The sequence below is a fragment of the Spermophilus citellus genome, assembly GCF_964194105.1.
Source record: "Spermophilus citellus genome assembly, chromosome: 17".
NCBI lineage: Eukaryota > Metazoa > Chordata > Mammalia > Rodentia > Sciuridae > Spermophilus > Spermophilus citellus.
Window position 1 is genome coordinate 36,304,727 of NC_138199.1, and position 12,336 is coordinate 36,317,062.

The following is a 12,336-nucleotide window of genomic DNA, read 5'->3' on the forward strand; positions in this document are numbered from 1 at the left end:
TAGTTTGTTTTCCCAGTAATGATTCTTTTGGGTGGATTTCAGGGTTGTAGCTGTGTTCTCTCTGGGAGACGGGAGCGGTATCCATACACATTAAAAAAAAAAAGAAGAAGGAGGAAAAAAAAAGAGGCTTGTTATTCATAGTAATTCAACTGGATTTGTAAAGTTATTATTAAGCATTTGTCACCACAAAAGTCGCTCTGATTTGGCTTTCCTTGGAACTATTCTCCCTGCCCGGTTTGGTTTCCCTGCCTCACCCGGCAGCACGCAGCAACCTGTCCAGAGCACACAGCAAGATGGAGACGACTGGGCAAGGAGGTGAGTCCTTCGGGGCTTGCATCTCAGAGCGGGAATACGGTGTGGATGATCATGGTAACCAGCATTCACAATAGAGTACCTGCCATGAGCTGGCGCAGGCCCCAAGTACTGAGTGACTGTCAATATCCCTATTTACAGATGAGAAACTGAGCACCTGACGTTAAATTAGTTATACAAGATCACACAGGGGGTGGACAGCAGGAGCAGGATTTGAACTTCAGGCCATCTGGCTCCAGGAGTTGGGTTTAGAACCATCCAGTAGAAGCCTACCCTAGGAACCACCCAGGACTGGTGGAAATGAGGCCCCCATAAGACCAGGGAACATCCATCTCTCTGTTCTGTGCTGCAGCCTAGAACATAGCTTCATCCATCTGGATCCAGCTTCATCCAGGACAGGAGTGGGACCTCAGCTAAGAAAATCACTCTACAGATGCCCCGGACTTTCTTTGAGTGTTCCCTGCTGGTGGATTCTAGGTTGGTCATGGGACGTCCCAGAACATCAGCCCCAGAGGCATTTGTAATTAGATGTGCTCAAAGCAGGTGAATTGAACCCAGGCTCCAGAAGCAGATTTTGAATAGAATCCCAGCTGTGCCCCTTTCCTGGCTGGGTAGCCTGGAGCAAGTTACTTTGCCTCTCTGAGCCTCCTCTTCCTTCTCTCTAAAGTGAGATAATATTTACATGTCACTCAGGATTACAATGAAGTTTCAGAAGAATAACAAATAGAGTCCCCCAAGACCATGCAGGGCATTGACCTCCAAAATATTCCCTCTTTTGCCCGCCACCCATTCATTCATCTGCTCGATAAACATTTAGGCACATTTATTTCATGGACGGTACTGTGTCCAGTGTTGTGGGAGATTTAAAGGTGAGCAGAATATAGTCCTTGTCCTTAAGGATTTTATAAGTGAATAGAGGAAGCTAAGACAGAGACAGGGTGAATTCTAACGATGAGGCAGACAGTGATTGATTCCATCTGGGGGTGGTAGGATCAGGTTTGGAAGAAAAGCCTCCACAAAAAGAGAAGGAAGGAGGAACAGGTGTGCTCCCAGCGAATGCCTGGCCCAGGGCTCCAGGGAGAGAAAGGCACAGCTCGTGGGGGGGAGAGTGGGTCGAGGTAGGGATAGGCTGGGAGGTTGTGTCAAGCCCTCCGTGCCAATCTGGGGCACTGGAATTAATCCTGCAGGCAGTGGGAAAGCGTAGAAGGCTCCAGAGCAACACTGAGACGTAAGTGATCAGAGGATTCGATTTGGGAGGGAGGGCAGGGAAACTGAAGCGAGAATTCCCATCTTGGGAGAACAGGAAGGGGAACCTGGTTTTGACTCCAGTCCTGAAATGAGAGCCCTGTGGGAAGCCAGGGGAAGTACCCACTGCTGTGACACCCGCTAAGGCTCTCGGAGACCCAGAGGCTTGGACCGCCTATCCAGACGTAGTGTCTGCATTGACAGGGCTTCCCCTCCCAGGGCCACTGGCCTCCTCCCCAGTCCAGGCCTGGCTCCTCCTCCTCCACCTTCCCCAGCAGCCCTGACTGGCATTCACCACCCAGTGCTTAGGTGGTGCCAACCACAGGGGCCAGGCAGAGTTGGCTCGACAGCTGCACGGGGTCATGGGAAGCAGCACAGGAGAGTCTGCTGCCATTTAGCTGCTGGGCTGTGGCAGAGATAGAGCCCCCCCCTCTCTCTCTCTCTCTCTCTCTCTCTCTCTCTCTCTCTCTCTCTCTCTCTCTCTCTCTCTCTCTCTCTCTCTCTCTCTCTCTCTCTCTCTCTGTGTGTGTGTGTGTGTGTGTGTGTGTGTGTTTGGCCAGTGCTTTGCCCTGGAATTAAGTGGAGCTGGAAGGGGGTGGGGTGGGGAGGGATGGAGGGGGAGAGCAGCATCCAGCCTGCATGGCCCAGGTCCAAATCCTCCCTTGGCTGGGAGCCCAGGGTGGTCCCAGCTTACTGCCCACGTGTGCAGAAGGGAAAGGGAGCAGCCAGGGTCAGAGTGGCATGGGTGGGAGTGGAAGGACTCTGCTGTCTAAAGAGGGACTAAAGGTGGAGATTCTAAGGAAATGAGAGTAAAAAGACCTGTGAACAGACGGTTCCAAGGGTCACAAGAGTGCAAGAATTGGGGTGCATGTGCAGACACATGTGCTGCTCAAATGCTTTGTAAGCCTCCCAGTGTCTTTGGCCTTTATGTGTGAAGTTGTGACTGAATATAGCAGCTCTGAGCATGCATGCCAGCCCAGGCAGGTGCCTCTGTGCCTGGGGACGGTGTGCCCGCGTGCCTCTCCAGCCTCCTTCCCCAGCTCCACCCCAGCTCTCAGAGGTGCTGAAATCCAGCTCCCTCATGTACCAGGCTTATGAAATGTACTCCCTCTTCCTGTATCTCCTCTCTGCTCCCTCTTCTCGCCACTTCCCCTGGCTTGTGACAACTTGTCTTTCTTCAGTGCCACTCAAAATCACCTCCTCCAGGAAGCCTTCCCTTATCCAACCACACCTGTACCTTAGGCTGAACCAGACATCCATATGCTTCCCTCTGTGGCCGCACTCACTGCCACCATGGACTGTATACCCTGTGTCTGCCCTCCTGTCTTTCCCACCCGTGCTCCCTGAGGCCAGGGACCAATTCACTCATGTAACAGAACTCTGAGCACATAAGAGGTGATTGACAGCTCACTTTTCAATGACCAGTAACTGAGTTCTATAGAGATGTCAGGCCAGGGGCAGAGAAGGATGAGGACAACACAGACTTCCTACCTTCCTGGGTCTCCTATGCAGAAGAAGAGACAGACAAATCAACACAACTTGATAGATGCTTAGATGCAGGAGACATGGGGCCTATGGGTGCACAGAATAGGAGTGTTGGCCGGGGAAGTGTTGGGGAGGGCTTCACAGAGGAAACAAGTCCAAGGTGAAAATAAATGAGTGATATCAATACAACTACTAGAACTAGAATCCAAGGTCTGAGCAGAACCAACATCCACACTGACCAGGGCTAAACCTCTGAATCAATCATCTAGGGAGCCTCATTCCCTTCAGGAAATAGAAGACTGTTTCCCAAGTCTACAGCAAAGCTGAGCCTGGTGAGGGAACTTGGGGGTGGGCACAGTGTGGACCAGGCCCATCCTGATGGAGGACTATATTCCTGTCTGAGTTGGAAACTGACTTTGTGACCTCGGGTCCATCACCAGCTCTCTATGGACCCTGGATTTCTTATCTACAAAAATAGAAGCAGGTAGATTCTGACCTATAATCCTAAATTGAGAACAGGACTCCATGGGGGGGCAGGATTTACTGTGTAGAGATGACTGGGTGCTCAAGATGCAGAGGGAAATTGAGCAGAGGGTAATGTGCTCAGGGCTTGAGAGAGATGCCGTTGAAAGCGAGGCTGCAGAGTGCGTGGCAGGGCCAGGATGTTAGGCAACCATATGTTCCAGTGTGTCCTGAATGGTCCACTTAAGGCTGCCGTTCCAAGGTAACAATTAATAGCACCCCTTTTGATTCTCAAAATTATCTCAGTTTGGATGACCAATTATAGTCCCGGTCATGAGCCATATCCCCCTGAAATTGACATGTTGGAATCCCAGCTCCAAATAACTCAGAATGCAATTGTATTTGGACATCAGGTTTTAAAAGAGGTGATTAAGTTGAAATGAGGTCATTAGCATGAAGCCCTAATCCAATACGACTGGTGTTCTTATAAGAAGAGGAAGAGACACTAGGGATCCATGAGCACAGATAAATGACCATACGAAGACACGGCAGGAGGGTATCCATCTGGCAGTCTAGGGAAGAGACTTTGGAGAAACCAACCTAACAGCACCTTGATCTTAGACTTTCAGCTTCCAGAAATGAACTTGTTTAAGTCACCCAGTGTGTGGTATTTTGTGATGGCAGCTGGTACAGACTAGTAGGTTACCTCATCTTTCAGAACCGGAACCAGGTGTCCACTTGGGAAACCCACAGGCTGGCCATTATGCCCGCTGCCCTTAGCTGCTGTCCTTCTGACCTGTGGGTCAGCAGTGTCCTGGAATTCGAGCTAGGGGGCAAAGAGGTCCAGCTGCAGGGTAGGCTGGGTGACTGTTAGGCTCGCCAAATGTCTGCACAACTGTATGCTAAACTGGATGTAGATCTAACAGCATGTAGGTGTGAGTCTGGGTGCCAAGAAAAAGAGGTGAGAGGCCGAGCTTCTTAGGTCAGTGATGCAGGCAGCACTGCCCTCTTTTCAGAGACCCCTTGCTGCCAGAGACCCTGTGCTGACCTCCTTCACCACTCTGCCCTCCCTGGGATGAATGTCCTGTTTAAGCCTAGAGTTCCATAAGCACGTCCAGGGAGAGATGGTGGCCCTATCACCTACGTAATCCTGAGCCATTACACATCACGTGGAAGTGTTAAGTGGGCTACATCGCTGGGCTTTGCAATCACATTCCTCTGGTTTTAAACTGTGGTGCTACTGCTTTCTAGCTGCATGACCCTAGACAATGAACTTACTTTCTCTGAGCCTCGGTTTTCTCATCTGGAAATGGCAATAATAATAGTATTTATTTAAGAGGGTTGTAGTGAGGACCCAGTTAATGCATGCAAAATGCCTGTCTGGGTGCCTGGCATATAAAAAGCCCTCATTAATATTAGCTATTAGTATTACTAGGTTCTCAATATGGGTTTGTTGATGCTCTTGAACTGGTACCATCTAGGTCTTGACGGTCTTGTTCAACCTATGCATTCTAGCGCCTAGCACAATGCTTCATACCTAAAATTAGAGTTCAATAAAAATTCAAAGTATTTAATAAGGCGATTGAATTAATGGGCCTTAATTTTTGCAGCTGTAAAATGAGAGGGCTAACTCAGGACATCTGGAGTCCTCCTGTAGCTGAAAAAAAGACTGGGACTCCATAATGATCCCAGGAACATCCTCTTAGTGATGTGCCACATTGGTTTGTTCTGTCTTCCGTTAGCAGGTATCCTGACAACCAGGGCTGTGCTGAAGGACATGCTGTGAAGGTCCACTGTGGGGCAGGCTGGGCAGGGGAGGAAGTGGGTTCTAGTTTCAGTCTGGGCCCTTGATAGGCATCCCTGCAGGGGTCTGAACTCCGCCATCTGTCCATCTACTTGGAAGGAGGCGAGGGCTGTTCCAGGCATCCCAGGAGCTAGAAATTGAGACGACCCCCAACCACTGCCAATCTTCTATTCAGAAAGACACTCCACCCCAGCCAGGAAGGGAAAGCAGAAAGTTAAGAAGGTGTTATTTGGCATGGCTCCTCCCCTGAGCCTGGGCTCCATCTGGTGGAACTGCTCCACTGACCTGCCCCTCTCCAGGCTCCAGTGGCGTGGTGGTTGGGAATCCATGATTAGGACTCCCAGGTGAAGCCAAGGGCATCTTTTTGGTCTGGTAGGCAAGGCAGAGGTAAAGCACCGGGTAAGCCCCTGTGAGATGGGAAAGTTGGAGCAGCTGGCAGTACCCTCTTCATGCCAATTGCTTTCTCCCTGAACCCTGGAGTGTGCACTGCCAAAAGGAGAAGTTCCACAGGGCACTGATGTTGGAGTCACTGGTTATTCTAGTCCCCAGGTGGGTATCTGCAGTCCTTTACTTCTCCAAGGCAAGGAGGAGAGACACCCAGCATTTGGAGGATGATCTCAGGGTGACATCAGACACACGGACAGGCTCCCAGTCCATCAACAGTAGATCCACGTAGGAGATACAGAAAGAACAGGGCTGAAATGGTGTCCGCTAAAGAGCACAGAGGCCACCTTCACCCTTCCTGATATGGGCTCCTGTCTTCCCCGTAAGATGAGCCAAAGCACATAACTCCAGGCATCACCCCTGTATTCAATTATAAGCTTAGCGTCTGCCTTCCCTTCTAGAAAGTAAGTTCCCTTCTAAATGTAGAATGGGAACAAGGGCTAGTTCTTTCTGGCTCACTGTTGTACCTATAATGTTTTTGATATTGGTGATCATCACAGTACTGTTGTGAAAAAGAGGGAGGAAGGAGGGGAAACTGAGTCAGGGGCGGGGAGAAGAAGCCTGTGTCTGAGTTCCTGGATACCTTGGCCAGAACACTGTGCTCAGCTTCTAGAGTGGGCTGAACCACTGGCCCTCCAGCTCCTGTGGAAATTGCAAAGAATTGTGAAGAAGGAACATTTGATCCACTTCGCCGGGGGCAGCAGCCTTATCTCTTCCCTCTGGCCATCCTCAGATCCCACGTCCTATCCAATCAGGTGGGTGGGCAGGGGTGGAAGGACCCCCTTCTTTCCTCTCTTCTTGGAGTCCTCTCCAGACTCAGGAGGTGGTTCTCTCCCCCTACTCCCACACATACAGCCTGATTGCTGGCTTGCCTCTCAGTGGGATGGTTAATAAGCCCTTGGGTGACATTAATTGCCATCAGGCATTAGGGGCCTAATGAGAATCATCTTCTTTGACTACTCCAGCACCTTCCATCCCCAGGGCCTCCAAGAGCCGGGCCAACCCTCCCCACACTACATCTCCAGCTCCAGACAGATGTGGGCGTGGGGGAGGGGCTCCTGCAGGCAAGCTGAGGCAGGGACAGACAGCAGCCAGGGAAGTGTGTGGGGGGGTGCTTTCTGGAGCCATTTTCCAAAACAAAACAAAAAAAAAAAATGTCGCTTTCCTGGATGAAAAGGAAGTTCATAGGGTCTAGAGGGCTGAGTCAGGCAGATAGGGGTTGGAACTGAGCACCCCAAGCAGCATTGTTCAGACCTGTCTCACCCCACACTCTCCATTCTAGTTGAGGGCAGGGGTATGGAGGGGTAATCTTCAAGACCCATGCTCCCCCGCAAAGGGGGGCATAGGACTGAAGACCCTTTTCCTCCAGAGTAGAGCAGAATTGAGAACAGGCCTCTGGGGGTTAGAGCATGATGCCCAATGATGCTACAAAATCATTGCTATTGATCCAATGCTTGATTGACCGTTGACGGTTGACTTGTCCGGTCTGATCTTGGTTGTGAACTAATGGAAAGGGCCTAATGGTGGGAATGAACTGCCATCCCATCCACCCCTCCCCCTCATCAGCGCTTGCCTGGGTGACTGTGCAAGAAGTGCAGTTCCTCGCCCCAACCCCAAACCCCTTTAAAGGTTTGCAAAACAACCTGTAAGCTGGCAGTCGCTCCTCTCTGGCCTCCACCCCCTTCTGCCAGAGGACTGGGTCTACCAGGAGCTGGGACCCTGGCACATCCCAGTACGAAGCTGAGCCCGAGAGCTCCTGGGCGCGGCAGCTAGACTGATTCCCACCGGTGCCCTGGGAAGCCCCACGCAGACCCTGCTGGTGGGGGTAGGGTGCCCCCTACCCGCGCCTCTGGCCAAACGACTGTAGAACACCTCCGATGCCCAGCGAGGAGCTTGCATCCTTTGAAAAGGGACATCAGCGACTGCGGTGGCATGTCCCGGAGAGAAACGCAACCGCTGCAGCCAGCCAACCCCACTTGGGTCCCAGCGCTAGCCTGCGTCAGGGAGGAAAAATGAAACGTAAAAGCGAGGAGAACGGAATCGCTGGGTCGACTCTTGCCCGAGTCTCATTAAGGAGCCGCGCGCGCCCCCAGGCTGGGAATGCGGAATGGACACGTGGACAGATGAGGGGGAGCTCGGGCGGGGGGAGCCTCCGTGGCGCGCGAGCCTTGGGCCGCGCGCTCCAGGCCACGTGACCACGGGGAATCTGGGAGGGGAGGGGAAGGAGGGGAGCGAGCGCCAAGCTCTGCGTCCGCTACTGCTCGGGTGGGCGCTGAATCCTCGACCCAGGAGGAGGGCGGCGAGCGCGAGTGTGTCTCCCGAGTATTTTACGGTGGAGCAGCCGGCGCGAGCGCCGAGGAGGCGGTGGCGGCGGTGGCGACGGCTTCGTGCAACTGTGGTTCCCCCCGCCTCCTCTTCCTTATAGCTCCTTGATTCTTCTACTCCCCCTACACACGTCCATGGGGAGCCGGCCCCGCTGCTGGCACCTTTCTGTTCCGCCCGATAGGCACCAGCTGCCGCCTCCCCGGCCCGAGGCTGCGCAGGTGCCGGGTTCCCTGGCCGCTGGCTCGGCGTCCGTGTCTCGTCACCCGCAGCCGGGACTGGTGCGGCGATCCTTTCGCCCAAACTGACTCCGAGAGAGCGAGAGCCGATGCCCTGCAGCACTGAGACAGCAGGAGAGCGGGCGTCCAGGGGCAGGGCGGGGGCGGCGGGGAGCAGGAGACGTCGGAGAGTCTGAACCCCGGAAAAGTTCAAGGTTTGTGCAGGTTCCCCCCAGGGAAGGCGAGGAGCGAGGCGGGGCAGCGCGCCTCTCTGCTGATACTGCGAGACCGGGGAGGGGAGGCCGGGAGCTGCAGAGGGTTGGCGGAGCCCCTCTCGATCCTACAACGTTTGTGGTCTGGAGGCTGGAGTCGATGCTCTGGGTAGGAAGGGCTCGGATCAGGGCGCTTTAGCTGGCTTTACCGCTCCCTCGTTTCTCTAAGCCCCATCTCATCTCCTCTGGGGCAGCCGGTTCTGGCTGCACCACCCTAGCCCTAGACACCAAGCTGCTGCCGGGCCAGGAGGCGCGGGGCCTGCCTGTGATGAGCGCGGGCCCTGGTCTAGACGTGAGAGAGAGCGCTGGAGTCCAGGAGCGAGCCCTGCAAGGGGACAAACATCTAGCCACCCGCCTCGGGCATTCCGTCTGGGCGTCGCCTAGGGTGGTGGCGATCCACGTCGCCCGTCTCAGCACTGCACGGAAACTTTTCCTTCTCTGGATGGATTAAAGTTGTCTTGATTTTCTCTTTGCGAAAGAAATCATTCATTTGCACCCGACCTAGGATTTTTATGCTGAGGCTGCTGCAGGGCTCTTGGAGGAAGAAAGCTGCGCTCTCCATGTGGGGTTACTACCGAAACCAAGGAAATCGGGGATTCCGTCGGCAATCTGCACCCTCAAGCGAGTTCAAATTCGAGCTGGGCCGCGGGGCCAGGGGATTCGGCGCTCGTCTCTAGGCAGCCCCCGGGACGTCCGCGGCCACCGGGCCCCGGGACTGCACGTGCGGCTCCCCCTCGCCTCACAGATCCTGCAGGGGGCACCAGCCGAGGGAGGTGGAGGCTCCTCCCGCCCGGAGCTGCGCCCCCACCAGCTCCGAGGGTGTAGCCAGCGGCGCCTGGGACGCCCCCTCCCCGCAAAGTGTCCCCGAATTGCGCTCCTTGGTCACCAAAGCTTCTGCAGAGACAGCTAGGCGCCACCGCCACACTGAGTTGGATGTGACCAAGCCCATCCTGGGGCCAAGTCATCGTCGACTGTTGTCCCCTCGGACCCCTTCGGCCCCGCCTCGGCCATGGCCCCAGGGATGTCGGGCCGCGGCGGCGCCGCCCTGCTCTGCCTTTCGGCGCTGCTCGCCCACGGTAAGTGTCGCGGCGCAGACTCGGGGGTGAAGATGCGGCGGGCGCCACTGGAGGGGGCACAGGGAGGACCGGAGAAAGGAGAACCCCTATCTCTACCCCCCCGGACTCTGCCGCCGCTCCCAGCCTGGCGTCTTGGGCTGCAGCTTGAGTTATCGCCGGCCCCTAAGCCCTCTGGCGGGAGCTGAAGCTCGAGACCCGCGGAGGGGACCGAGCCCGGCCCAGGAAAAGGGCTGGGGGGGAGGGTTCGCTCCATTCCTCCCAGGGTTAAAAAGAAGGGTCTAAACCCGAGAACCTGGGGGCGTGTCCGCCTACGGTAATCTAGAGGGGTCTGCTGGATCGCGTTCCAGCCTCCCCACCCGCGGTTCCCCCTGCAGCGGGCCGGGCTGGGGGCTGTTGGGATCCGTGCAATCGCTTCTTCTTCGGCCGCTGGCGCGCAGGCGGATGCGGGGCCGCGCGGCCCGTTGTCTGGCTTCCTGCGGCGGTCCTGGAGAAGGGAAGTGGACTGACAGGGCCCCGGGAGCCGCGGCCGCCCGGCCGCCCGCGGTCCTGTGAGCTGCATCTAAATGGCCGGCTTAGCGGAGCCAGGAGGCGGGGGTTTGGGCAGCGGGCGCAGGCAGGGCGCGAGGAGGGAGCGGGCTCCGCGCTCTCGCTTTCTGCAATCTGTTGCGTCTGCTCCCCAGGCTCGCCCCGGGCTCCTCGGGAAAGGGGTGGGAGAGGGAGGGGCCAGGCTGGCGCGCTTTGGCTGTGGGACAGGGGGGACACGGATGGGGAACAGAGGGTCTCTGAACAGCCCCCCAGCGTGGTAACTCAGACCAGACGGAAGGTGGCTGCGGCGGGCCTTCCGCAAGCTGGAGATGCTCCAAGAGGAGAAGGGAGAGGGAGAGGACCCGAGAGAGGAGAATGGAGAAGAGCAGCCTCTGCCCTTCCCAACGTGTATCCAACAGGCCCGGGACACATTTCCCCAACCAGCAAGGGCGGGGTGAGCCTCGGACAGGATGGAGAGGGACTTGACGGAGGGGGTAGTGGCCTCTCCACGTTGAAGGAAGACTCTCCTTGTGCCGTGCTCAGCTTTTGCCCAGAGCTGCCCAGTCCCTAGGAGCCTGCCTAAGCGTGCCATGTGTGTGCCCAAGGTCTCTAACCAGCGGCCTCCCTCACCCTGACCAGGGCGCATTCTCAAGGTTGAAAGAATAAGAAAAAGAATGGTCTCTCAGAATCCAAGGGTCCTGGGGCCAAGAGGGGGAGGGGAGTTGGCTCACCGTTCTCTATGAATGGGGATTGGTTGTTCCCTGTGGGGAGTGACTCCAGGGGCTGTTTTGCCTTCAGTTCACCAGTGATAGCAAGCCTCAGTTCTCTACTAGGAGAGCAATGGGCAGGGCAAGCGCCAGCCTGGGGTAGGTGGAAGTGGGTGGGGCGGCTGGGAGTGCAGCTGAACCCCAAATCTCTGCCTGCTAGGGTTTGCAAGACTGAGGATGGGAAAGGGGTAGAGGTGGGCTCCTCTGTGCACTGGAGCTTCGAGCTGCTGGTGACTAGCCCCGGTGAGCATGGAATCCAAGTGCCCAGCAGGAGGAAACCTGGGAGCTCAGGACTGGGTCTAGGCATGGTTCTCCCCACCTTTGCATTTTGCTGTCAGACTTCCATCCCGAAATCCAGTTAAGACCTCACCCAGCTCAAACACTGTCCTTAGGACTCCACCGACCCACCCCTTCCTAATTCCTCAGTTTGGCACTAAATTTCTTTTCCCCTCTGTCACCTGCCAGCATCTTGTCTGCTTTTTAGGCTCCAGTTCCAGGTGGGCCTTGGCTGCTGCCTGCAAATGCCTGGGACTGTTTGCTCTCTGCCTCTGGTTTTCCTTTGGAACCCAGGGGTCTCCCTGCTGGTGGTCCTGGAGCAGTGAGCAGAACCGTGGCTTTTTCCTCTGTCTGTCACACAGCCACTGCTAGCCCAGTGCTGTACGCATGGGGCTCAGGACCTGGCTGCAGGAAGAAAACACTTGAGGTGGGGCAGGCTTCCGCCTCCTGACTGTCTGACTCCCTCTCCAAGCCCCTCCTCCCCTGAGACACGGGGCCTCTTCCCCATCCCATGTCTGAGTCTCCCCTCTGCTCTGGGGAAGATGCTTAAAACTTGGGGATCCCCGAATGGGAAAGGCCCAAATAAAAGAAACCTCCCCCTGAAAAAAAAGTCCCCTGGCCCTTCCTCCTCCAAGGCTGCCTGATGGCCATTCCGCCAACCATTTCCTCTGATAAGGAAGGCACATGGACTTAATCTCACGCCTAATTCATGGTTGGGTTTTCTGGGTGATCCAGGATGCTGTGGGGGTGGAGGGGCAGGTGCAGTTGTTTGACGCCTGGCAGGATCCTGGGGCCACAGGGTTCTGACCACACAGTCTGGAGGCAAGTAGCCTGGGTTTCTGTCTGACTCTGGCGCCACTGGGCAGGGTGACCTTGGCCTCCTTCCCTCATGTCCCCACCTTCCACGGGCAGTGTGGTCTCTGGCCCATCCGTGCCCTCCTCTCTTTCTGCCAGGACTGCTGGGCAGAGATCCCCCCCCCCATTCCCTTTCAGGGCCCAGCTCAGCTCAAAGGGTAGATGGTGGGGGCATCTGGGTCCCCTACACTGTTGCCAGTCTCAAGGCCTCTTCCAGAGATCATCTGTGAAGGCCATTTTCTTGATTCTGTCTTTGGGGAGACTCTCCTCTAT

At 55.7% G+C, this 12,336-nt stretch overlaps 1 protein-coding gene across 1 annotated transcript in view; it reads left to right on the forward strand.

Annotated features, from left to right (window-relative positions):
* The first annotated feature begins 7,993 nt into the window (after window positions 1-7,993).
* The window catches only part of TMEM132E (transmembrane protein 132E), a 51,910-nt gene continuing 47,567 nt past the window's right edge, over window positions 7,994-12,336 (forward strand). The window contains exon 1 of the mRNA XM_081272557.1: window positions 7,994-9,640. Within this exon, the coding sequence (XP_081128683.1) occupies window positions 9,574-9,640 (67 nt within the window). The 5' untranslated portion in view covers window positions 7,994-9,573. The remainder of the gene's footprint in view (window positions 9,641-12,336) is intronic.